Source organism: Paramisgurnus dabryanus, chromosome 12, assembly GCF_030506205.2.
Source record: "Paramisgurnus dabryanus chromosome 12, PD_genome_1.1, whole genome shotgun sequence".
In the NCBI taxonomy this organism is placed as follows: domain Eukaryota; kingdom Metazoa; phylum Chordata; class Actinopteri; order Cypriniformes; family Cobitidae; genus Paramisgurnus; species Paramisgurnus dabryanus.
This window is the reverse complement of record NC_133348.1, coordinates 30,667,766-30,690,938: the sequence shown is the minus strand read 5'-3', so window position 1 is coordinate 30,690,938 and position 23,173 is coordinate 30,667,766. Positions and strand designations below refer to the sequence as shown.

Genomic DNA, 23,173 nt, shown 5'->3' with positions numbered 1-23,173 from the left:
CTGAAACTACGACCAGACGCAGCTACGCTCAGCGTAGATGATGCGCGCCCCGGTGTATGCGTTTAACCACCGTGATATTTAGAAGCCATACGAGTTTACTATGGTAAAAAACGTACACTTACTGCCGTCAGCTAATAGATGATATATGAGAGTTTCCTCATGTTTACCAGTGCGCTCTCCTTCTAGATGCGTGCGTAACGTGCAGACCCATCATTCACAAAAGCCTTTACTGTTCGCACAAAAGGTGTATAATAGTTTGCAGATTCATTATAACAGCTCAAGTTTAAAACAAAATTAAATGAAAACTTTTAATAAGTTCTCTACAGTAAGTATTTATGTATTTTATTATATAATTCATTGGCGGTCTCTTTACCATGCATGAAAACACATTGCTCGCGTATCCTGTGCATTAGACGTGCCCATGTCTCGTCACATTTTATTATTTCTGTTTTTGCCTTAAAAAAGTCTCTCTCTCTTGGTCCCTCTCCTCCTTCGTGACTAACAACTTTATCATTAGACGTCCCACACTTGACAGTTTCCCTGATTTCAGCCAGTTAAGCATATTTATAATATATATGGATTGAATGAAATGAGTTGGCACGCATATAGCGGCTGCAGTGCATAACAGAAGAGCAGTGCGTAGAAAAAGACAGCAGCTGTCTTCTACGTTTCTATCAAAAACTAATTAATTACAGTTTTTATTTAAAATAAAAGCGATTACAAAGGAAATGTTTACTGTTCATTTTTTATTTATTTATTGTATGGAAAAATCCCACTTAAAGAAACAGACCGCCATTACATTTTTCCTCTCGCACACCCCATGGTGGCAGCTTGCGTACCCCTGGGGGTGCGCGCACCACACTTTGGGAATCCCTGTTGTAGAGAATAAATCTACAAGAACGGGTGGTGCTGGCAACATGCTCTGTAAAAGTGAGCTGATCATCAATGACCACTACCAGGTTTCTGGCTGTTCTAGAAGGCGTAATGGTCGAAGAACCTAGTTGAACTGAAAGATTTTTGCTGAATCTTAGGGTCAGACGGTATGATGAGCAGTTCTGTCTTAGCAAGGTTCACCTGAAGATGATGATCCTTTATCCAGAGTAAGATTTCCCTCAGGCATGCTGAGATACGGGCAGAGACTGTGGGATCTTCAGGCTGGAACGGCAGGTGGAGTTGTGTGTCATCTGCATAGCAGTGGTAAGAAAAGCCATGTTTCCGAGTGACAGAACCCAGGGATGTCATGTATATTGAAAAGAGCAGTGGTCCAAGCACTGAGCCTTGAGGTACCCCAGTACTGAGACATTAGGGCCCAATCCCATTTCTCTGTCTTCCCCATTCCCCCTTCCCCTTAGTTTTGCACGTTCACGTGAGAGTAAGGGCTATCCCAATTGTAAGGGGAAGGGGTAAGACAGAAAAATGGGATTGGGCCTAGGTTCGGAGACATCACCTCTCCAGGATACTTTGAATGACCTACCTGAGAGGTAAGACCTGAACCATAGTAGCACCGATCCAGAGACACCCATAGTCTTGAGGTGTCTCTTTGGTGTCCCCAAAGTATGTATGTGAAGTTCTAGCTCAAAATACCATACAGATCATTTATTATAGCCTGTTAAAAGGTGTGAGCAAAAATGTGTCGTTTTCGGGTGTGCCCTTTTAAATGCAGATGAGTTGATCTCTGCACTAAATGGCAGTGCCGTGGTTGGATAGTGGAGATTGAGGGGCGGTATTATCCCCTTCTGACATCACAAGGAAAGCCAAATTTCAATGACCTATTTTTTTCACATGCCTGCAGAGAATGGTTTAGCAAAACTAAGTTACTGGGATGTTCATTTACACATATTTTCTAGGCTGATGGAAGCACTGGTAACCAAATTATAGCACTTGAAGCAAAACTATGTAGCTTTTCGACCTTTAAATAAGGTCTCTAAAATGATTTCAGTAGTAGAAAAACTTCTTAACTGGACGAATTCTACTGCTGCTGCAACCTGAGCAGCCTCCTAGTGGCCACAACCACACTCTGTAAGTTGTGTGGTCGGGTAGAAGCACACAACCCCACCCCGCCCCTCCCCTGCCTGCAGAAGAGTGTCTGATAACAGGCACTGTTGCGCTTTTCAACCACATGGGGGAGCCGTAAGCCAATCTTACATGGAGAACTTCATAATGTTGCTGTAAACATGGAAAAGTCAGATTTTCATGATAAGTCCCCTTTAAAAACTTTGATTTATCACATGTGATAGTGATAGCTGTACTTAATTCTTATTTATAAGGCATTTAAGACACAAATAGCTTTTAAAAACTAGCTTTTTCAGAGAGCATAAAACAAAAATAGTACTTCAAATCTCTGGAAAAATATAGTAAACATTTTCATTTTCTATCAATTACAGATTTTAGAAAGAATGAACATCAACATAATTTGTACTAATTTTACTAATGTACTGTTACTAATACTACAATAATGTATTTTTATAATGTATTGGTCCGCAGAATGGGATAATTACACACACACACACGCACGCACACACACACACACACGCACGCACACACATTCTGGTTTCCATGTTTTGTGGGGACATTCCATAGACGTAATGCATTTTATACCATACAAACTGTATATTCTATTCCCTTCCCCTATAACCCCAACCATCACTGAAAACTTTCTGCTAATTCACATTTTCAAGAAACATCATCCTGTTTGATTTATAAGCTTGTTTCCTCATAGGGACCTCACAATGTCGCCACAAGGTCACAAATTTACTAGTATTCCAATCTTAGTGGGGACATTTGGTCCCCACAACGTGATAATTACACACACACACGCCTGAGGCTAATACAGTTTACCCACAAAATGTTTAGCATTTAATTTAAATAACAAAGTACAGTACCAAAACATATCCATAAAAAGAGTGCAAAATGTGTAATGATTACTTTCTACACACTTGCATATTGACTATTAAACACATTATCACTGCACTTACCGCACATTTATCAGATGTAGAACCATAAGTGAGCACTGAGTGTACATTTACTGTATGAGAAAAAATACTGAAATGATTGTAGTAGCATCAGACTTTCTGAATGCACTCTATATATCAGTGGCGGTTCTAGACAAATTTCACTAGGGGGGCCAAGGAGGGGCCAGTGTTTTACCAGAGGGGCACATAAAAAAATGGCAAGAAATTATATTTAAAGATTATAGCGGTGGTTATAGGAATTAGTTTAAGATAGGACTAGGCCTTAGTTTAATTAGGAAATATAACTAGTTTTAACATACATTATACATTACTTGTGTGCATTTTGAAGCAAAACAAAGCTGTATTTTAAGATATGGCATTGCAAGTTGTTTTCAGTTTGGACAGCTACATTTATTTTAGTCTAGGACTAGTCCCTTTCCGGGAAACTACCCCGTAAACTTAAATTTTACTTTACAATCATATACTTTTTTATTTAATAAAAGAGTGAGTACAGGTGCAAAAGGGGAGCTGGGCTCTTTTCTAAAGCCCCCCAACCGAAAAGCATGCAAGCCTACTCAATAAACTTTATGAAATGCAAACTTTTATAAAGACAAACGTTTGTTTTAGTTTACATATAAATACACATTGCTAGACAGTTAGGGACCACAATCTAATCAACATTTAAAATAATATTTATTTTAAATTGTAAACATTTTTATATGTAACATTTAATTATATTCCTCCAATTTTATGCACGTATATGTAAGAGCATAATTACAGCGCTTTTTACAATGTGTAAACTTTAAAAAGTTAGCGAAATGTTGGTTTTGCCGGTTGTTGATGAGTAACAGCTGTGAATGATCACAACACGCAGCCACGTCACAGGAGAACAAGTGAACAGTGTCCCAATGTGAAGTGAGCTAGAGTCCTTACCAGTGCCCAAACCTGCATACACATTCTCAACATCGGGAGGTTGGGAACGAATTGAGACACTCGCCGAGCAGCACCCACACAGGTTGGGTGCGCCGCTCTAATTTGCCCGTGTAGAACGTTGCGTCGCATTAGTTCCGCTTTTGGCGCTCGCGTGTAAAATCAAAATAAATGTATACTTTTTTATTTGGCCAGCACGGGGTGGCCAGGGACATGTCTACAGAGGCACGGGCCACCCTTGGCCTCCGTGTAGAACCGCCACTGATGATCTGGGACATGAAATTCACCTGAGTGATAAAGAAACAAAGGTAGAGAAATTGTGAAAATGTATATGTGAAAGAGAGATGAGGTCTAGAAGCTGAGGGCCTGAATCTGACCATGAAGATGATTTAGATACAACACATATCTAAATTTCAATGTATTTTTATTAATCGCAGTTACCATTTTTTTTTGTATCCCTACAACATTTATACATGTAATCTGTTACTCCCTAAGTAGGCTATATAATTTAACATACAGTGGGTATAGAAAAGAATCACCCCCCTTTAAAATAATCACATTTTGTTGCTTTGCAGCCTGAATTGAAGACAGCCAAAAACGATTTTTGTTTTATTCAGCTGTATTTACAACTTATAACATCCAAGTGAAATATATAATACCAACTTGTAAGGGAAAAAAATACAAAATAAAAAACAGAATCACTGAGTTGGAAAAAGGATCATCCCTCTCCTAAAAATGACTTGTAAACTCAACCAGGTGTAGTTAATCACCTTCTCAATAGCACACAAAGCCAATTGACTTTCAGCTGTGATCAGCTGTGGTCATTTTGATTAGCTCAGCATGAAACAAGCTTTTCCTGAAGCATTTCAGTCCTTGGTAGTGCAACTGAAGAAAACATTCAACTATGGGTGGCAAGGCATTGTCAAAAGATCTCAGGGATAAAGTTGTGGAGAGGCACAAGTCAGGATATGGATAGAAAAACATCTCAAAGGCTTTATCAGTGCCTAGAAGCACAGTGAAGTCTATTATTAAGAAGTGGAAGGTATTTGGTACAACACAGACCCTCCCTGGGGCAGGACGTCGCTCCAAACTGGATGAAAGAGCCAGGAGGAAACTGGTCAGAGAGGCTACCAAGAGGCCTACAGCAACTCTGAAGCAGTTGCAGGAATTCATGACAAAGACTGGTCATTGTGTGCATGTGACAACAATATCACAAAATCTCCACAAATGTGGCTTTTATGGGAAGGGTTGCAAGAAAAAAGCCACTCCTCAAGAAAGGCCACATGCAGTCACGACTGAGCTTTGCCAAATGCACCTTGAAGATTCTAAGGCCACGTGGAAAAGGGTGTTATGGTCAGATGAGACTAAAATTGAATTATTTGGCCTCAACGCCAAACGATATGTCTGGCGAAAATCCAATACAGCTCACCATCCAAATAACACCATCCCTAGAGTAAAATATCATGTTATGGGGTTGTTTCTCTGCAGCAGGGACTGGGGAACTTGTCAGGATAGAAGGAAAAATGGATGGGGCAAAATACAATCAAATTCTTGAGGAAAATCTGCTGCTCTCTGCCAGAAAGTTGTCAATGGGTAGAAGATTTACCTTCCAACATGACAATGACCCAAAGCACACAGCAAAACTGACCACACAGTGGTTGAAGGACAAAAAGGTGAATGTCCTTGCATGGCCTAGTCAGAGCCCAGACTTAAACCCCATTGAAAATTTGTGGAATGACTTGAAGACAGCAGTCCACAAACGGTCACCATCAAATTGAACTGAACTGGAGCGGTTCTGCAAAGAAGAGTGGTCAAATATTGCAACGTCTATATGTGCAAAGTTAGTAGAGACATATCCCAACCGACTAAAGGCTGTAATTAAAGCAAAAGGTGGCTCAACAAAATACTGAAACAAGGGGGTGATTCTTTTTCCAACTCAGAGATTATGTTTGTTTATTATTTAATTTTTTTCTGATATGTTGGAGTTAAATCTTTCACTTGGATGATATAAGTTACACTGAGTAAATACAGCTGAATGAAACAAAAACTGTGTCTGTCTTCATATCAGGCTGCAAAGCAACAAAATGTGATTATTTTAAAGGGGGGTGATTCTTTTCTATACCCACTGTACATTATAGGTTTGTGTATGTATGTATAAACGACTTCTCTATATAAATGACTGGATTGCGCATAGAAAGCTTAACGTAACAGCGTGAGGTGAAGCCAGCGCAGAGTTCGAGCCGCCATCTTGGTATACCCAACCGACAGAGGGCGTCATTGACTTACATTCAAAATCATGATCTTAATTCACTCTGTTTACAGCATATATCAGTCACACAAAATACATTTTTAGGATATGTGTACGTATATTAATTATTACTTCTGTTAAGGTGAGTGTGTCTGCTGCATTCTGTTAATGACACGGGTATAAATGAAGTTTTTTGACATTGAAAACCTGCACAGTCAGTGTTATTTCTCTGAATAAGTTTAGGTAACTTGTAAAGATAACAAAATTACAAAACCAGCTAATTATTGCATGCATATATGGTACAAAGCATTATTATTTATTTAGATTTCAGAATGAGCACGTTTGTCATTAATATGCTGCAGTCTGTCTGCTGATCTGATACTGTAATAAAGATGAATGTATAGTAATTTACTGTTTAAAAAGCAAAATGTACAACATTCAGTAAATAACTATGTACATGCTTAGGATGTTTGTGTTGTAATAGTGTACAGGGCGACTTCAGATATAAAAACGGAGACGAGTAAAGTGATGTTTTATCATTAAAATCTGAACGTCCATTGATTTAATAGAACATTTGGGCATACCAACATGGCGGCGCGGTGGCTTCACAAGTGTGATGTCATGCGCAATCCAGTCATTTATACAGAGGTGTAAAAAGTACTCAAAAATGTTACTCAAGTGAAAGTACAAGTACTGAGTGTAAATTTTACTCAATTAAAAGTAAAAGTATCTGGCCAGAATCATACTTGAGTAAAAGTAAAAAGTACCACATTAAAATTGTACTTGAGTATTAAAAAAGTAAAAGTAACAGGAAAAATTTAAACTAGAGATTCTTGTTTAAGCTTTTAATCTCTAAAAACATGAAGTGAATGCACCACATACAAGGTTTTATCTGCTTTACAACTGTTTGTATTTAATTGTATTTCAACTATAAAACGACCTAAATTCAGTATCCAACATGCTACTCAAAGTTTTGAAACCTCGAATTTAACTAAAGCAGAAGCTGATTTTCAAAATTGAGTATCAAGCATCTCACAAACAGCCAGTGCAGAAAGAGGCGTATTAGTTCTTGTTCACACTGTCACTCCAAATCTGATTTTGGTGCATATTCGATTGGAACCCAATCACATTTAGAACGTGTGAACGGCTAAAAACCACATGAAATCTGTTTTTTCTTTTCTGTTTCAAGCTATATCCAGAGGTGGTTTGAAATACTTTTCAAATCACATTTCCAGAAATACATTTAAGTCTGACCGCTCTGACCGTATTTTTGTAGCTTTTCGGTTATGTCATTCTGTTGCGTCACGTAAAATGTAAACACGATTGTTGTGCCAGTGTGACGTCATTGCCATAGAAACAGATAATCCAGAAAATTGCAAAACCCTACAGGACGCACAGATCGGATCTAAACAGTTGTGATACACAATGTGGACAGTGAGTCTGTCCAGTCAGACATGCAACAAAATCAGATTTGGACGGACAGCGTGAACAAGGTCTTAGTCTTGATAGAGAGGCTGCAAATAGCAGTGAACGTGAGCAGAGACTTCCTAGTGTCTGAAACTCAGGCCAGATATCCATCCAACTCTTTGCTGGCTTAATGTGTTGTCGGTTTTAAAGAAGCCAAAAAATCTTCATGCGACGAGCCCACTCGCGAGTCTCTAGCCCTTTCTCGGGCCGATATATGGTCAACCCTTTCCGGATTTTTCCTTGGCCTTAGCTCAGGCACCTTAAGTCCAGGGCATTTGCCCTTCGGGTCCCTTATCCTACCCAAGAGGGCCTTTCCAACAAGCCACCCACGAGTCTCTAGCCCTTTCCCCGTCCGAGACACCATGGTCCTTTCCCCGATTTTTTCCACGGCTGTAGCTCGGGCACCTTAAGTCCCCTCGGGTATAAGCGACCCAAAGGCATCCAAGCTACAGTCGTGGGAAAATCAGGGGAATGACCGCTGTATCTCAGCCGGGGAAAGGGTTAGAGGGTCAGGATTGGCTCGTTGGAAAGGCCCTCTCAGGATAAGGGACGCCAAGGGCGAATGCCTAGGACTTAAAGCGACCGAGCCACGGACGTTTGAAATTCAGGAGACCGTCGGCCACAGAAAAGGTTAGAGAGTCGGGGGTTGGCTCGTTGAAAAGGCCCTCTCAGGTAGGATAAGGGACCCGAAGGGCGAACACCCCGGACGTAAGGTGCCTGAACTATGACCGTATGAATTTCAGGGAGTGGCACGCTGTATCTCGGCCAAGGAAAATAAATAACATTTAAATTATACTGTCTGTCAGCACAATTCAATTGGTTTGGTAAGAGTAAGGGAAAATAGAATAAAGTGATCTCTAAAAAATAAGTACTCTTTGACTGTAAATAAAATTGTAAGGAGTAAAAAGTACTTTTTTTCCTTAAAAAATTTAATTAAGTAAAAGTAAAAGTACTGATTTTAAATTGTACTCAAGTAAAGTAAAAATCCCCAAAAATAATACTTAAGTACAGTAATCAAGTAAAATAACTCAAGTACTTTACACCTCTGCATTTATATAGATCAGAGATATAAAACAGTATCTAAGCATGTATCATTTATACTGTTAGATCACACATTTTTACTGTTGAGCTCTCATCTAACCAAAACCCAGGATAAAGAGGTTCAGTGAATGTGGTGTGGACTCTGTGGATGAGGGTCGTTGTGTCAGAGACGCTGTAGAAACACAAAATTCCTGCACTGTGATCCACATAAACTCCTAATCTACAAGAACTGGACACTACTGAGAGATTTGTCTCTATGTTATTGTGCCAGAATGAGGATTCCGATAGAGAGCAGTACAAACTCCAAGACTGATCATTACGTCCAAATACACATTCATCATCTTCTCCCTTCCTGCTGATGCTCTTATATGACACTGATATTTCCACACTATCATCCCCACTCCACTCAATCTCCCAGTAACAGCGTCCACACAAACTGTCCCTACACAACACCTGAGGATAATAATCAAATCTGTCTGGATGAACAGGACACTGCTGATCTGTGTCAGTGTGTATAGCCACTCTATTCTCCTCAGACAGACAAATATCTTCATATGCTGTGTTTGGATCCAGAGCGAATAGACTGAAATCTGTGAAAGATAAATACACAATATTTATATATAATATTTGTTTGCATATAATCCTGTATCTATGAGCATTCATTTGTTAATTTGGGAAAGTGCAGGCTTCTGGATATAGATATACTGGATATTGATATATATATACACGGATTAATCACAACATTAAAAAAACTAAGAGTTGAAGATAATGACATACAGCGGGGAAAATAAGTATTTCACACATCAGCATTTTTATCAGTAAGGGGATTTCTAAGTGGGCTATTGACACAAAATTTCCACCAGATGTAGCCATCAAGCCAAATATTAAATTCTTACAAAGAAATCAAAACATTTAAGTATACAAGTTGAGTCATAATAAATAAAGTGAAATGACACAGTGAATAAGTATTAAACACACTTTATTTATTACTTTGTAGAAAAGCCTTTGTTGGTGATTCCAGCTTCTAGACGCCTGTTTTATGGAGAGACCAGTCATCTGCATTGCTCAGGAGTGATTCTGAGATTCCTTGGGCTTCTTTTATGAACTTTGATCTTCAGTTCTCTCCATAGATTTTCTATGGGATTTAGGTCAGGTGATTGACTGGGCCATTCAAGCAACTTGATTTTCTTTCTTTGAAACCACTTCATTGTTTCCTTGGCCTTGTGTTTTTTATCCAGAATGTCCCGGTACATTTCTCCATTCATCCTGCCTTTAATAATATGAAGTCTGCCAGTACCCCTTGCTGAAAAGCACCCCTAAACCAGGATTCTTCCACTTTTGCTTTCATCTGACCATACTATAGTTTCCAAATAATCCACAGGGTTCTCCAAATGCTCTTTTGCAAACTTTAACTGAGCATCAACATGCTTTTTGTTCAGCAATGGAGTCTTGCGTGGTGAGCGTGCATGGATGCCATGGCGGTTCAGTGTATTGCTTATAGTTTTCTTTGAAACAACAGTATCTTTACGTGGAGCACCTGTTTGTGGCCGGTTTTTGGTAAAGCGATGCTCTTTCCATTTCCGGTGCACGAGTTCACACTTACAAATAATTCGGAACAGGGTTTTTAATATGCATATTTGGCTTGTTGTCCGAGGAGAGGGCTCCGAGCTTGTTAATGGCCTGAGCCCGGAGAGCCTCCTAGCAGGGAGAGGGTTCCAGGCTCGGCCTTAGGCCCGAACCCAGAACAATCCCCCCGGTCTGGTTAGTAATGTGAATAGGAGTTGGAGTGATGCTGAAACTATCAAGGAATTAGGGTGAGTTGATTTCCAGTCTATATAGGTTTCTGTTGATGCCGATCAGGTGGACTGCTGATTGTCGACAGCTGGTCATAGTTACAAGGTAATAAGGTTGATTTGAACGTGTTCCTCCCAAACTTTGTTAATCAAACATAATTTTATGAGTTCACACTTACAAATAATTCGGAACAGGGTTATTAATATGCGTATTTGGTGTGCTTTCCGAGGAGAGGGCTCCAAACTTGTTAATGGCCTGAGCCCGGAGCGCCTCCTGGTGGGGAGAGGGTTCCGGGTTCGGGCATAACAATCCCCCAAAAGATCGCAATACGAGCATCAGACAGCAGCCGGGAACGGTGTAGGTGCCCCCCCAAAATACGCGGAATGTGAAATAGGCGCTAAACGGGGCTCCTGCAGGAGCAGGGGGAACATCACTGCTGCGGCAGTGAAAAATTTGTGAAAGGTAGGGCTCCTGCGGGAGCAGTACAGACATCACTGCTGAGGCAGTGGAGAAATTGTGAAAATTAGGGCTCCTGCGGGAGCAGAGGAAACATCACTGCTGTGACAATGGATAGAATCTTATAGTTTGTGTTGTCCTGGAGCAGGCTGGAGCTGCTGGGATCCGCTTATGAGGGTACGTTGTGGGATGGTTATTTGTATTGCCCCTTATACAGCTGGATGTTGGTAGGGAGAGAAACCAAATCATTGTAGAAGAAGGATAGGCTGTTTCACTGTTTAAGAAATGTTATTCATAATTTTAGCTTGTTAAGGCATTAGCTGTTTAGGGAGATTTGGTCTTCAGGTGCATGGACCTGGAGGTGGGGCTAATGCTGCTGGCGGAAGCATGTTTGAGCTCGAAGGGAAAACGTTACGTGTATCGATGAGGTGAGTTTCATCATGTGGTGCACGACATGATGTTTTGAGGTGCTTTTGGTGCGAGCATGGAAAAGATTGGGGCTCAGCAGCAGAATCTGGAGTAGCTTTAACTGGCTGAAGGTGGTATACTGCCTTTTGGTGAGTATGGAGATATAACTGTAATGTTCTTTGATTTTTGTGTGGCTTTGTGGTGTAGGGTTGCTTTTGGAGAAGGTAGTGTTGGTTGAGGAGAGGTGTAAAGATTATAGAGCTCCGCTTTGTTTAGTTTTTTGGAGAAGTAAATGTCGGCATTTAATGCTTTTCTGAAGCCGAGCACTGTCCATTTTTCTATTGCACGGATGTGCTGAAGCATATGAAGAAGCTGGAGAAAATGGCAGGTGTCTTGATGGTGGAGGTGAAGGCGAGCTTTGGCGTCTAGGATTGCGAGATGCCGGGCGGCTGGGTTGGATATCGTGTGGAGAAGCTGAGGCTTTAGTTGCTGTTGCCTGAGTGTGAGTGCTCTTTCCTTTGGTGGAAAGTGGTGTTGGATCTTGTGCCACATCCTGGGCAATTATGGATTCGTCCAATGAGGAGTTCTCTGTGGACATTTAAGCTCGTATGTCGTTGCAGAAGCTGAAACTATTGAGGAATGAGTGTGAGTTGATTTCCAGTCTATATAGGTTTCTGTTGATGCCGATAAGGTGGAAACCTGATTGCTGACTGTCGACAGCTGGTCATAGTTACAAGGTAATTTGGTTGATTATTTGAACGTGTTCCTCTGAACTTTGTTAATAAAACATCATATAATGGCCCCCACATTGCTCACAGGAACATTCAGCATTCTGAAAATGCGCTTATAACCATTCCCATCAAAATGCTTTTCAACAATAACATTACGAAGATCTTGAGAGAGTTCTTTGCTTTTACCCATCATGAAGTCTTTCCCGTGTGCCTCCTGTGTAATGAGAAGCCTTTATAAGCCATCAATTAGGACTAAAGCAGCTGATATCAATTAGTATAATAGGTGGCAGGGTTTCTCTCTCAATACTGACAGATTTCAGGTGATCTCCATTTTGCACCTTGTTTTCTTCATGTGTTCAATACTTATTCCCTGTTTCATTTCACTTTATTTATTATGACTCAACTTGTATACTTAAATGTTCTGATTTCTTTGTATGAATTCGATATTTGGCTGAATGGCTACATCTGGTAGAAATTTTGTATCAATAGCCCACTTAGAAATCCCCTTAATTATAAAAATGCTGATGTACCAAATACTTATTTTCCCCGCTGTAGATTACATTATTATAATAGGATATATAAGACAGCAAGTGAACAGTCATGTCTTGGATTTTTTATGCTGGAAACATTCAGATGGGGAAGTAAAAAGATCTGAATGACACTGGCAATATAAAATAGTGATGTATATACGACGGGACCAAAACATCTCCAAAACAACAAATCCTACGGTGGTGTTCCCAGTAGTGGTTAGTACCTAATAAAAGTAGTCCAAACCAACAATAGGTTATACACGGTTTCAGCAGTAAAAACATAAACAAGCGGCTTTCGTGGTCAACACGTAACTTTTGGTAGACTCCGCTAAGAATAAATAACAACAAAGTCCATTTAAAATAGTTTAAGTAGTTTACAACAAGCAAAATAAACAACATGTAGATTACATGTTTTTTTTCCGACAAGGTATTTGTTCAAGAGTTCAGTTTAGTAACTAGTCAGACTATTAAACAAACAGAAACCGGAAGTAATGTTATGACCAGACGCATACTGGAATCATGTCACCGCACGTGTGTCCGATGAAACCGTCTATATACACAAGTGCAATGTATTATATATAATGTATTGTGTCAGCAAGGTTGTGGCCTTTGTAGAATAAGATGTCTTACATTGTGTTAGCTCTGCTCTGGTCTTGGGTCCATTGATGGGAATAATTTCAATGTCTGTAACTAAAAAAAACCCTGACAATTAAACTCTCATGTAAAATCAAACTCAGTTTCTTCTGTTATTTTTATGCTACCTTAAGGCTCATTGTGAGAAAATGAAAGTCTCAGTCATAGTTGTACTTTACCTTCGCTAGATATCTTTTCAATCTCTTCTTCACAGAAATCCTCCATCTTTTCTTTCAGTTGAGTGACAGATTTCCTCACATCATCAAAAGAGAGAAGAGAACTGACAATGATGTTGTCTGTCGATCCAGTAGATGAAGAGAGAGACTGGAAACTCTACATAAAAATAACAGAATGACAAAAACTTTGCAACACAAACATACAATAAACAACAATCAGATTTCTGCTCATTTATTTTACTGGCCGAATCAGAAATGGAATTTGTCATTTATTTGCCCTTATACATCAGTTTTACATCATGCCATGTAGCATGTACAGACCTCCTTAGGGTTAGGGGCAGACAAAAAGGGCATAAAAAATGACTACTTCAAATAACAAGTGTATCTTTTTTACAAAATTAAGTGCAGTTAAGAGAAAACACTTCCCTGCCAATTACAAGTTTTTATGGCAATCCATATTTCTTATAAAACACTAAACCATTTACAACCCCAAAACAGAAAAAGTTGGGACACTGTAGAAATTGTGAGTAAAAAAGGAATGGAATAATTTACAAATCTCATAAGCTTATATTTTATTCACAGTAGAATATAGATAACATATCAAATGTTGAAAGTAAGATATTTTGAAATGTCATGCTAAATATTGGCACATTTTGGATCTCATGAGAGCTACACATTCCAAAAAAAGTTGGGACAGGTAGCAATAAGAGGCCAGAAAATTTTAATGTACATATAAGGAACAGTTGAAAGACCAATTTGCAACTTATTAGGTCAATTGGCAACATGATTGGGTATAAAAAAGCCTGTCAGAATGGCAGTGTCTCTCAGAGGTCAAGATGGGCAGAGAATCACCAATTCCCCCAATGCTGCAGCGAAAAATAGTTTTCTGAGCTTCTCAGAGAAAAAATGCAATGAGATTGAAGTTATCATCATCTACAGTGCATAATATCATCCAAAAATTCAGAGAATCTGGAACAATCTCTGTGCGTAAGGGTCAAGACCGGAAAACCATACCGGATGCCTGTGATCTTCGGGCTCTTAGATGGCACTGCATCACATACAGGAATGCTACTGTAATGGAAATCACAACATGGGCTCTGGAATACTTCCAGAACACATTGTCAGTGAACACAATCCACCGTGTCATTCGCTGTTGCCGGCTAAAACTCTGTAGGTCAAACAAGAAGCCATATCTAAACATGACCCAGAAGCGCAGGCATTTTCCCTGGGCAAGGCTCATTTAAAATGGACTTTGGCAAAGTGGAAAACTGTTCTGTGGTCCAACGAATCAAAATTTGAAGTTCTTTTTGAAAAACTGGGATGCCATTTCATCCGGACTAAAGAGGACAATGACAACCCAAGTTGTTATTAGCGCTCATTTCAGAAGCCTGCATCTCTGATGGTTTGGGGTTGCATGAGTGCGTGTGGCATGGTCAGCTTACACATCTGGAAAGGCACCATCAATGCTGAAAGGTTTATCCAAGTTCTAGATACATATGATCCCATTCAGACGTCGTCTCTTTCAGGGAAGACCTTGCATTTTCCAACATGACAATGCCAGACCACATAGTGCATCAATTACAACATCAAAACTGCATAGAAGAAGGATCTGAGTACTGAAATGGGCAGCCTGCAGTCCAGATCTTTCACCCAAAGAAAAGATTTAGTGCATCATAAAGCGAAAGATGCGACAAAGAAGACCTAAGACAGTTGAGCAACTAGAAGTCTGTATTAGACAAGAATAGGACAACATTCCCATTCCTAAACATTGGTCCTCCTCCAGCTGTTCCTTTATATGCACATTTAACTTTTCTGGCCTCTTATTGCTACCTGTCCCAACTTTTTTTGGAATGTGTAGCTCTCATGAAATCCAAAATGAGCCAATATTTGGCATGACATTTCAAAATATCTTACTTTCAACATTTGATATGTTATCTATATTCTACTGTGAATAAAATATAAGTTTATGAGATTTGTAAATTATTCCATTCCTTTTTTACTCACAATTTCTACAGTGTCCCAACTTTTTCTGTTTTGGGGTTGTACTTAAAAAACAGTTCAAACTCCATGTTTTGATCATCGCTAACAAAAGTCCTTTACAAAAATTATCTCAGCTTTTTGCTCAACATTTGGTATTTTTGCAGAAACCTAACCATTTTTAAAGCTGCAGTCTGGCACTTATTTGGGTTTAAAAAAAAACAGACAGTGTTCAAAACTATCTGCTTGCCTTAGCTCGATTCAAACCCGTAAGCTTGTAATGATTTTAATTCCAGTGGTACTGGTGGATTTCCATGAGAAATTTGAGCACGTCTATATCGTCACTTCTGCACACATAAAGAAGGAGACCCGGCTAGTAGGTTATATTGCGTGTGAGGATAATGGAGATGGATATTTATAGCCTTTCTCACAGCACTTGGTGAACATCTGCAGTGCTTAATTATATAAAAAGCTGTTTTCAGATGCCCAGTGACTGATTGGTCAGCTTTTGTTTTTAACAAAGGTTTTAATGCGTACTTTAAAAAGGATAACAAATAACAGACTTCATATAAATAATAAAGATAAATAAATTGATGAGACAAAAAATGCTAGTTTGATATATCCAAAGCAAAGGAATATTTTATGTTTGACCATCAGACACTGGAGGGCAGAGCAGCTGCACTGAGATCGCGGCAAATTTCATAAGGACTTGCCGAGATGAGGCTGCCCTCATCGGTGTATACGCTGCTGACCACCTGCTGATTCACCGGAACTCACATGACCAAAAGGAAATTTTAATATTGGCGCTATCTTTACTAACTGACCACATATTTGAAGTTTATTCATCTATATTCTCGAGTAAACAGCTCTTAAAACTAAATTTTTTGACAGAAAAAGTTATATAGCGATTATTGTGCAAGCTTTAAGCGTCATGCAGTTGATGCAAAATGCATTCTGGGAAACTTGGCTGTTAGAAGTACGCACAAGTTTCTTCCTGATGCATCCTCGATAAAATGGGAGGATAAAGAACACATCCGGGGATGTTATGTGAACTTTGCTTGATGCGAACAGGGGCTGTTTCTCAATGTGAAGGATACTTCCTTGGCAGGACTTTCCAAGTCAGTTCCTCCAGCGGAAGAACACATAAATGGAACAGGCTAGCAAGTGCACGTCATTGCGTCAATACGTCAGAAAAATGGGTGTGCTTTCGGCGCTGCGCGCATAGGATTGTGGGTGATTTGAGAGTGTGAAGAGCATGGAGGATACACTTATGCATCCTTTCCTGTATTTAGGATATTTCTCGAAAGAAGGACTCAGTCCTTGGTTGCAATTCTGAGGATTCTGGACATTGGAACAGTCTGTTGACGGATGTCGATAACGTAGCATCCTTGAAATTCTGAGAAACAGCCTTGGATTTGGAACAGTACTTGGGCCACGACTGATGATGTTTAACAAGTCCACAAGAACACAAGTATGGACAAGAACGCATATTGAGAAACGGCCAGATTCTCCTCAATACATTGTGCCGATGTACAACCCACGTAAAGTTGATAATTATGCAAATAGCTGAAATTGCAAATGGTGACAAAGAGGAAAACGCCGGACTTCAGCTTTAAGAGGTAATAAAAAGAAAACCAATGAAGATAAGATGAAACGTTTTTTTATTTATTATTATTAAAGGCGGAGTTCACGATTTATGCAAAACACTTTGAAAAAAGAGAGTTGGGCCGACTACCAAAACACACTAGTAGCCCATCAGTAGTAAGGGGCGTGTCTAATAAACAACATCGTTGCCTAGGTTGCGTATGTGGGGCTGGTCTATCAAAAAAAGTCCAGATTCTGTTGGGGAAGGGGCGTGTTTAGGTGATTTCAAATGTCAACATTGGCTTTCAGAGATCATGGACCCTGCCTCATTTGATATACAGTATTGTATGTTTATTTATATATTTAAAGAAGAACATTTTCTGGAAGGCATTAAACTTTTGTGAAAATCATAAAAAATGTTGACACTGGTTGGCAACTTATTTTAAATGCTGGCAGGGAAAGAGTTAAAGCAGTCCCGTCTGTCTGTTGTGTTTTTAAAACTTTTAATGACTTTCTCAAGATCAATCAGAATATATCTTGCTCGATTGAGAGCAGCAGTAGGTCAGAAAGCCTCTTTTCCTTATAAAGATTTGAAAGATTGGATTTAACAAGCTTTAAAGAGTACCCATGGTCCGATTCACGATTTTACATTTCCTTTGGTGTGTAAGTGTGTATAAGTGCATGTTGGCGATATGTAAAAGGTACAAATCCCAAAGTAAACAACGGCGTGAGTTATCGTAGGCAACAGTTTACTTCCCGGAATTGGTGATGTAAAGAATACTGACATTATAATAATTACTCCCGCTTCAGACTCAGCCTGTAAATTACCTTATTATACTACGTGTCCGCTGAATGCTTGATTCTGATTGGCTGATGAACGTTCTGAGGTGTGCAATTATTTTCTAGGAAACGCACGGCGAACATAGTTCCAGGCAGCTCTCTTGACCACATTATAGTTCAATATCACTTTGCATAGTTAAAGCTAGGGTTGGTAATCCTGTTCAGATACATTTTTTATTATACTGGGTGAAATGGTCCTTCTTTCCTGAGAGTAGTCAATACATTATGTGTTCAGAAAACGGAATGAAAACAATCAGACCTCTGAGCAGCTGGAGGACAGAAAAAACTCCGACCAATCACTGCCATTCGGTGCGTGTGTAAAGAACCAATCAGATGCCTTCATGTCTCGTGGCCCAGCCCCACTGCGCGCGCTGCCCTGCGTGCACTAATCACGTCATCGTTCCCTGAAATATTCAGTCTCACTACACCGAGTAAGCAGGAGTTTGCAGCACCGGCACAATGGAAGATAAAAAGCAGCCAAAACTACCACTGCCAGCTTTGCTGGTAACTGCTCGCCCTAATAAAAAACCTAGAAAAAGAAAATCTGAGGCAGAAAAGGCTGCAACTAAACAGGTACTGGATAAAGCCAGAGGACAAACTCGCGTAAACATCGGTGGAGCATTTGAACGGTGGAGACAACTGAGTGAGCTGAAGGGCCTGAAAAGCGATGCCGAGGTTGCGGTCTTTCTGCTGAACAGGTAATAATTTGTTTTGCTTCGGGTGGATTTGTTATTTCCATTATAAATGTTACGTTAGGCAACGTAGCTATTTTTGTAGCTAGTATTAGCCCAATGCTAACATTAGATTCTCTGTCGGTGTAAATCAGTTGAGTTACAGGTGAATGAGACATGAAGTCGTTTGGTTGATGCCTATAATGTGTTGAAATACTCGGTTTTCCTGTGACCTGCAGCTGACTCCGACTGTGGATGCGCGGTCATGTTTGTGGGGGCGTAGCTTTGGACGGAGTGCTAACGAGAGGCGGTGGAGCTTAGAAGAGGTGCCGTTTTCTAATTTTGCTAGCTCTCAAACATTACCTACCCTAGCTTTAACTGTAATAACAGACTAACTAAAACATCATGACAGACGATTTTCCAAGGCAATAACACTGTTAATAACAGCGCTGTTTAGAGATGCACAGAGGTAGCCTCGTTCACACAATCTCTCTCTCTCTCACCCTCTATCTCACCCTCTCTCTTTCTTTCTTTCTTTCTCTCTCTGTGTCTCTGTCGCTCTCGCTCTCTTTCTAATAACTTAATTAATAACTGCATGCTATCAACGGCTCAAACCTCCATTGCCAGCTTTAATTTTACATTTTGGAACAAGCAAAAGAGCCGTTGGATTAGACGCGGAAGAAATAGTCCTACTCACAATAGCGATTTAAGTACAAAAACCGGACGAATCCCTTTAAGTATACCATATGATCGATGTCTTGAGGTGTGTTAACCATAGTATAAGTGGAATAATTGACTTTGGGCTGTTGAATTATTGAAAAATAATGCAGACCCCACTCCTCTTTGTGACGAGGCCACATCACCATCTCGGGTGTGCATTATTTGTCTAATAATTCAATGTCCCGTCGTCGATTATTCCTAACTTAAACAACATTTTCAGAATGCCTCTGAAATCGAGTTCTACTAATTAGTTAAGGATAACTCGCATGCTGTCGCAACCTTTATAATAGCAGCATGTAGGATAAATGTATATTCAATTTTAGCTTACCTGTAGCTAGTGTTGAAATATAATTTGAAGTCATTCTTTTTGTTTTATTAATTATTATCATATGTATCTGTTCACCTTTATATGAAAGAAACAGCAAGGCAATGGAAGCTATTAGCTGGAATGCATGCCTTTGTTTTCATAGGGCAAATTTACCATTTGTTATCTACTCAAAGGGGGATGATCAGGAATGCGTTTACAGCTGTCCTTTCTTGCCTGACTGTAACCTTTCTTTGATGTTTATACTGTAGGGAATGCCCCCTTCGATTGGCTTTAAATGTAATGCATTTATACCCAAAGTCATACTTGGTTACTGCAGCACCCCGAGCTCTATGCTCTGATTTAAAGAACGCTTTCTGCAATAAAAACTACTGCTCGAGGAAATCCAAGTCTCCTGGTCTTCGCTAAAAAAGTTTCCAACACTAGTTTGAAGACTCATTACAGACTTATTACATTTTGAGACAAAAGGGCCAGGGGCATAAGCCCCCCCCCCCATGCACACCACAGTCATGCTGTCATTTCGTTGCACTTCAACATTTATCAAGTATTAAACAACAATATTTTTTCAAAACTCCCAGCTTTATTATTTTTTATTACATAGTAGTAACTGTTTTGCGAGAAAAATATATATGTCAATCATTTCAAGGTTATCAGTACAAAACCTCTAAAAATCAACAGAAATTCATGGCTTTACAGCATTGTTTTTCTTTTTTGCTTGTGTTCACTACACTTTCCAGTGCTTTCGAGTTAAATCAATTCAATCATCTTTCATGACCTTATTTACTGGATACAAAAATTTAAAACATTTAGCTTCAGTATCCTAAATGACTGACATCTCTTTTTTTTAAGAAAAGTATTGTTGCATTTCCCATCAATGATCCTCTCTTAAACAGATTTTGAGTTGTATTTATTGTCATGTTTGTTGTAGTGTAGAGTGTTGAATTACCTGAAGGAAACTGATGTGATCTTTTGTTTGTGAAAGTTTCTCCATCTCATCATTTCTCCTCCTCAGATCATCAATCTCCTGCTTCAGTTTCTTCAGTAGTTCTTCAGCTTGACTCACTGCAGTCTTTTCCTGATCTCTGATCAGTTGTATCACCTCAGATCGTCTTCTCTTAATGGATCTGATCAGTTCAGTAAAGATCATCTCAGTGTCCTTCACTGCTGTCTGTGCAGAGATCTGTTAACACACAGAGAGAAACATCAGACTGAAACTCAATCTCAAACACTTCTTACAGTATTTATTTTTCTCTATTCATCAAAACTCACCGTGTGAATCTTCACAGCCTCTCTTAGATCCTGAAGCTCCTTCTCTTTCTTCTGGATTATCTGATGGAGTTTGCTCTGGTTGTTCTCCAGTAGTCTCTGTTCAACAGATTAATAACAGATAACTCAACTGGTCGAGAAGGGTTTGAGCGAGTATCTTCAAAACTACTTAAGCTGTCATTCATCTGCTCTTGTGCGCCCCCGGCCACGCGGCTCTGCTGCGCTTCACTTCCTTATATTATATATTTTGCATTTGTTCATACCTGTTTCTCAGCTCTCACTGCTTCAGCTGATACAGTGTCGTGATTTTTATGTTCATCCATCATGCACAGAAAGCAAATACATCTCTGATCAGTGCGGCAGTAAACCTCAAAGAGTCTGTCATGTTGAGAGCAGATCATCTCCTGAAGTCTTCCTGTCACATCAATCACTTTGTGTCGTTTTCCTGTGCGAAAAGCTTCATGTTGTTCAAAGTGAGTTTGACAGTAAGATTCAAGACACATCAGACAGGACTTGATAGCTTTGTATTTTCTCCCAGTACAGACGTCACACTCCACATCTTCAGGTCCAGCATAACTGAGATCAGATCGATCAGTCTGAAGTTTTGTCTTCTTCAGTTTCTCCACCACTTCAGCCAGCATGGTGTTTTTACCTAAAGCAGGTCTTGTAGTGAAGATCTGTCTGCACTGAGGGCAGCTATAAACTCCTCTCTGATTATCCTGATCCCAGTAGTCTGTAATACAGCTCATACAGTAACTGTGTCCACAGGGAACGGTCACTGGATCCTTCAGTAAATCCAGACAGATTGAACAGATGAACTGATCCTGAGACACTGAAAGATTTGCTTCTGCCATTTCACTAACTGCACCAATACAGAAATGCGTTCAACAGCACATGGACACTAAAGTTTCACTTTCTTTTCTCAACCTCAAATGCTTCCTGTTAGGGGTCTACACGGAAGACCCGACACACACTCGGAGAACACACACTCCCATTTAAATAAAATATTTCAAAAACAGCAACAAAATCTTAGATTAACTGTCACATACATTTTTATGAACTTCAAATTGTGTTAAAAAAAGTTTATTTTTGGTTGCTCCAGCCAATCACCTAACGTACATGTGCTCTTTAAATGTTTTATAGCTACCAGTCAGCTTCTACAGTGACGCAATGACTTTACCTTTGACAATTGGCTCTTTTATTTAGAAGGCGGGACTTATTCCACGTTTTGCACTGTAGGCTACTTTAAACTTTCTTCAATGTTTATAACACTATTAAAAAAGGACGGTCTTCTTGTTATATCTTAAGTTTTCATGCAGACTCTGCTCAAAGAGCACAGAGATGATAGCAAAGAAGTAAAGCTAACCGCAGCAACCGAGCGTACGTGGCACTGAATGAGCAATTGTCATCCAAATGGGCAAACTGTATAAATTATTATGCAAGTTGACCTGAGAAACAAAAAAGGCAAAACTGTGTTATTCATCACTGTCACTGTAAGTGTACTTTTAAAGCTGAAATAAATAGTGGATTAAGCATTTCAATCGGCAAGAGAGGAATAACATGGATTTTTGGCAAGGAGGAGGATTGTGCATCTGCAATCAGGTACAAGGAGGAAGAATGCTATATGGGTAAGACAAAAAGTTAAATTTTCGCCATTTGTTTATTGACTTGTTAATAGCATTTAGCTGAAGAATATGATGATGATGATGAAGCTTTATTTGTCATTGTACAAGTACAACGAAATTACAGCCATCAACCTGTTCATACATACAATACATAAAAACAAGGGGTTAGACAGAACAGGTCGACAGAGCATCGACAATAAGTACAGCATTACATGAGGGAGGGTAGGTTAAAAAAACAAACCCCCAGACTATGCTCCAGAGGGAGTACAGTTTGGGAACAGGGAAAAACACCTCAGCAACATAAGCACATAGTCAGTACACCTTACAACATGAACAACACACGACTTGCAAGACGATAGGGGGGAATGTGGGTTGAAGATAGCCCAGCAAGCAGCCATCTGGTCCTGCAGCCATATTCGGCGCTGGTCTGAGACCCGTCTGTCCGGCTGGGGGGGTACAAAGCAGCGAAGGCGAGGGATTTGGGTACTGGGTGGTGATTGCATATATATGTGTGTGTGTAAGAGTTTGTGTGTGTGTAGGCCTTGAGAGAGTCGCTTCACCTGGCATCCAAATCTCGGTGCCCCAGTCCGCAGGATGTTTAAGCGTTAACACAGCAAATTGCCATGGAGACAACCTTGAATATTTGCTGATCGGGTCCAGTCGGGTCTGTTTCTGCAGTTCCCGGACAAGTCCGGGTCCAGTTTTTAAATAATAAAGGGTAACACGTGACTTCACCTTCGGCGAAAGTGACTGCGGTTACGCCCCCTGAGTGGCAAAAAGTCTGAGCGACAGTATGGCTT

At 39.8% G+C, this 23,173-nt stretch overlaps 1 protein-coding gene across 1 annotated transcript; it reads right to left on the bottom strand.

Moving 5' to 3' along the window:
- Positions 1 to 2,457: 2,457 nt before the first annotated feature.
- Positions 2,458 to 21,865, bottom strand: LOC135750004 (E3 ubiquitin/ISG15 ligase TRIM25-like). Its single transcript, XM_065268742.2, has 6 exons — positions 21,012 to 21,865; positions 20,752 to 20,847; positions 20,429 to 20,662; positions 13,369 to 13,522; positions 13,187 to 13,246; positions 2,458 to 9,227 (listed from the first exon to the last, which is right to left on the bottom strand). The coding sequence occupies exons 1-6, from the start codon at positions 21,600 to 21,602 to the stop codon at positions 8,692 to 8,694; spliced, it is 1,671 nt and encodes a 556-aa protein (XP_065124814.1). The 5' UTR covers positions 21,603 to 21,865; the 3' UTR covers positions 2,458 to 8,691.
- Between the last annotated feature and the right edge of the window lie 1,308 nt (positions 21,866 to 23,173).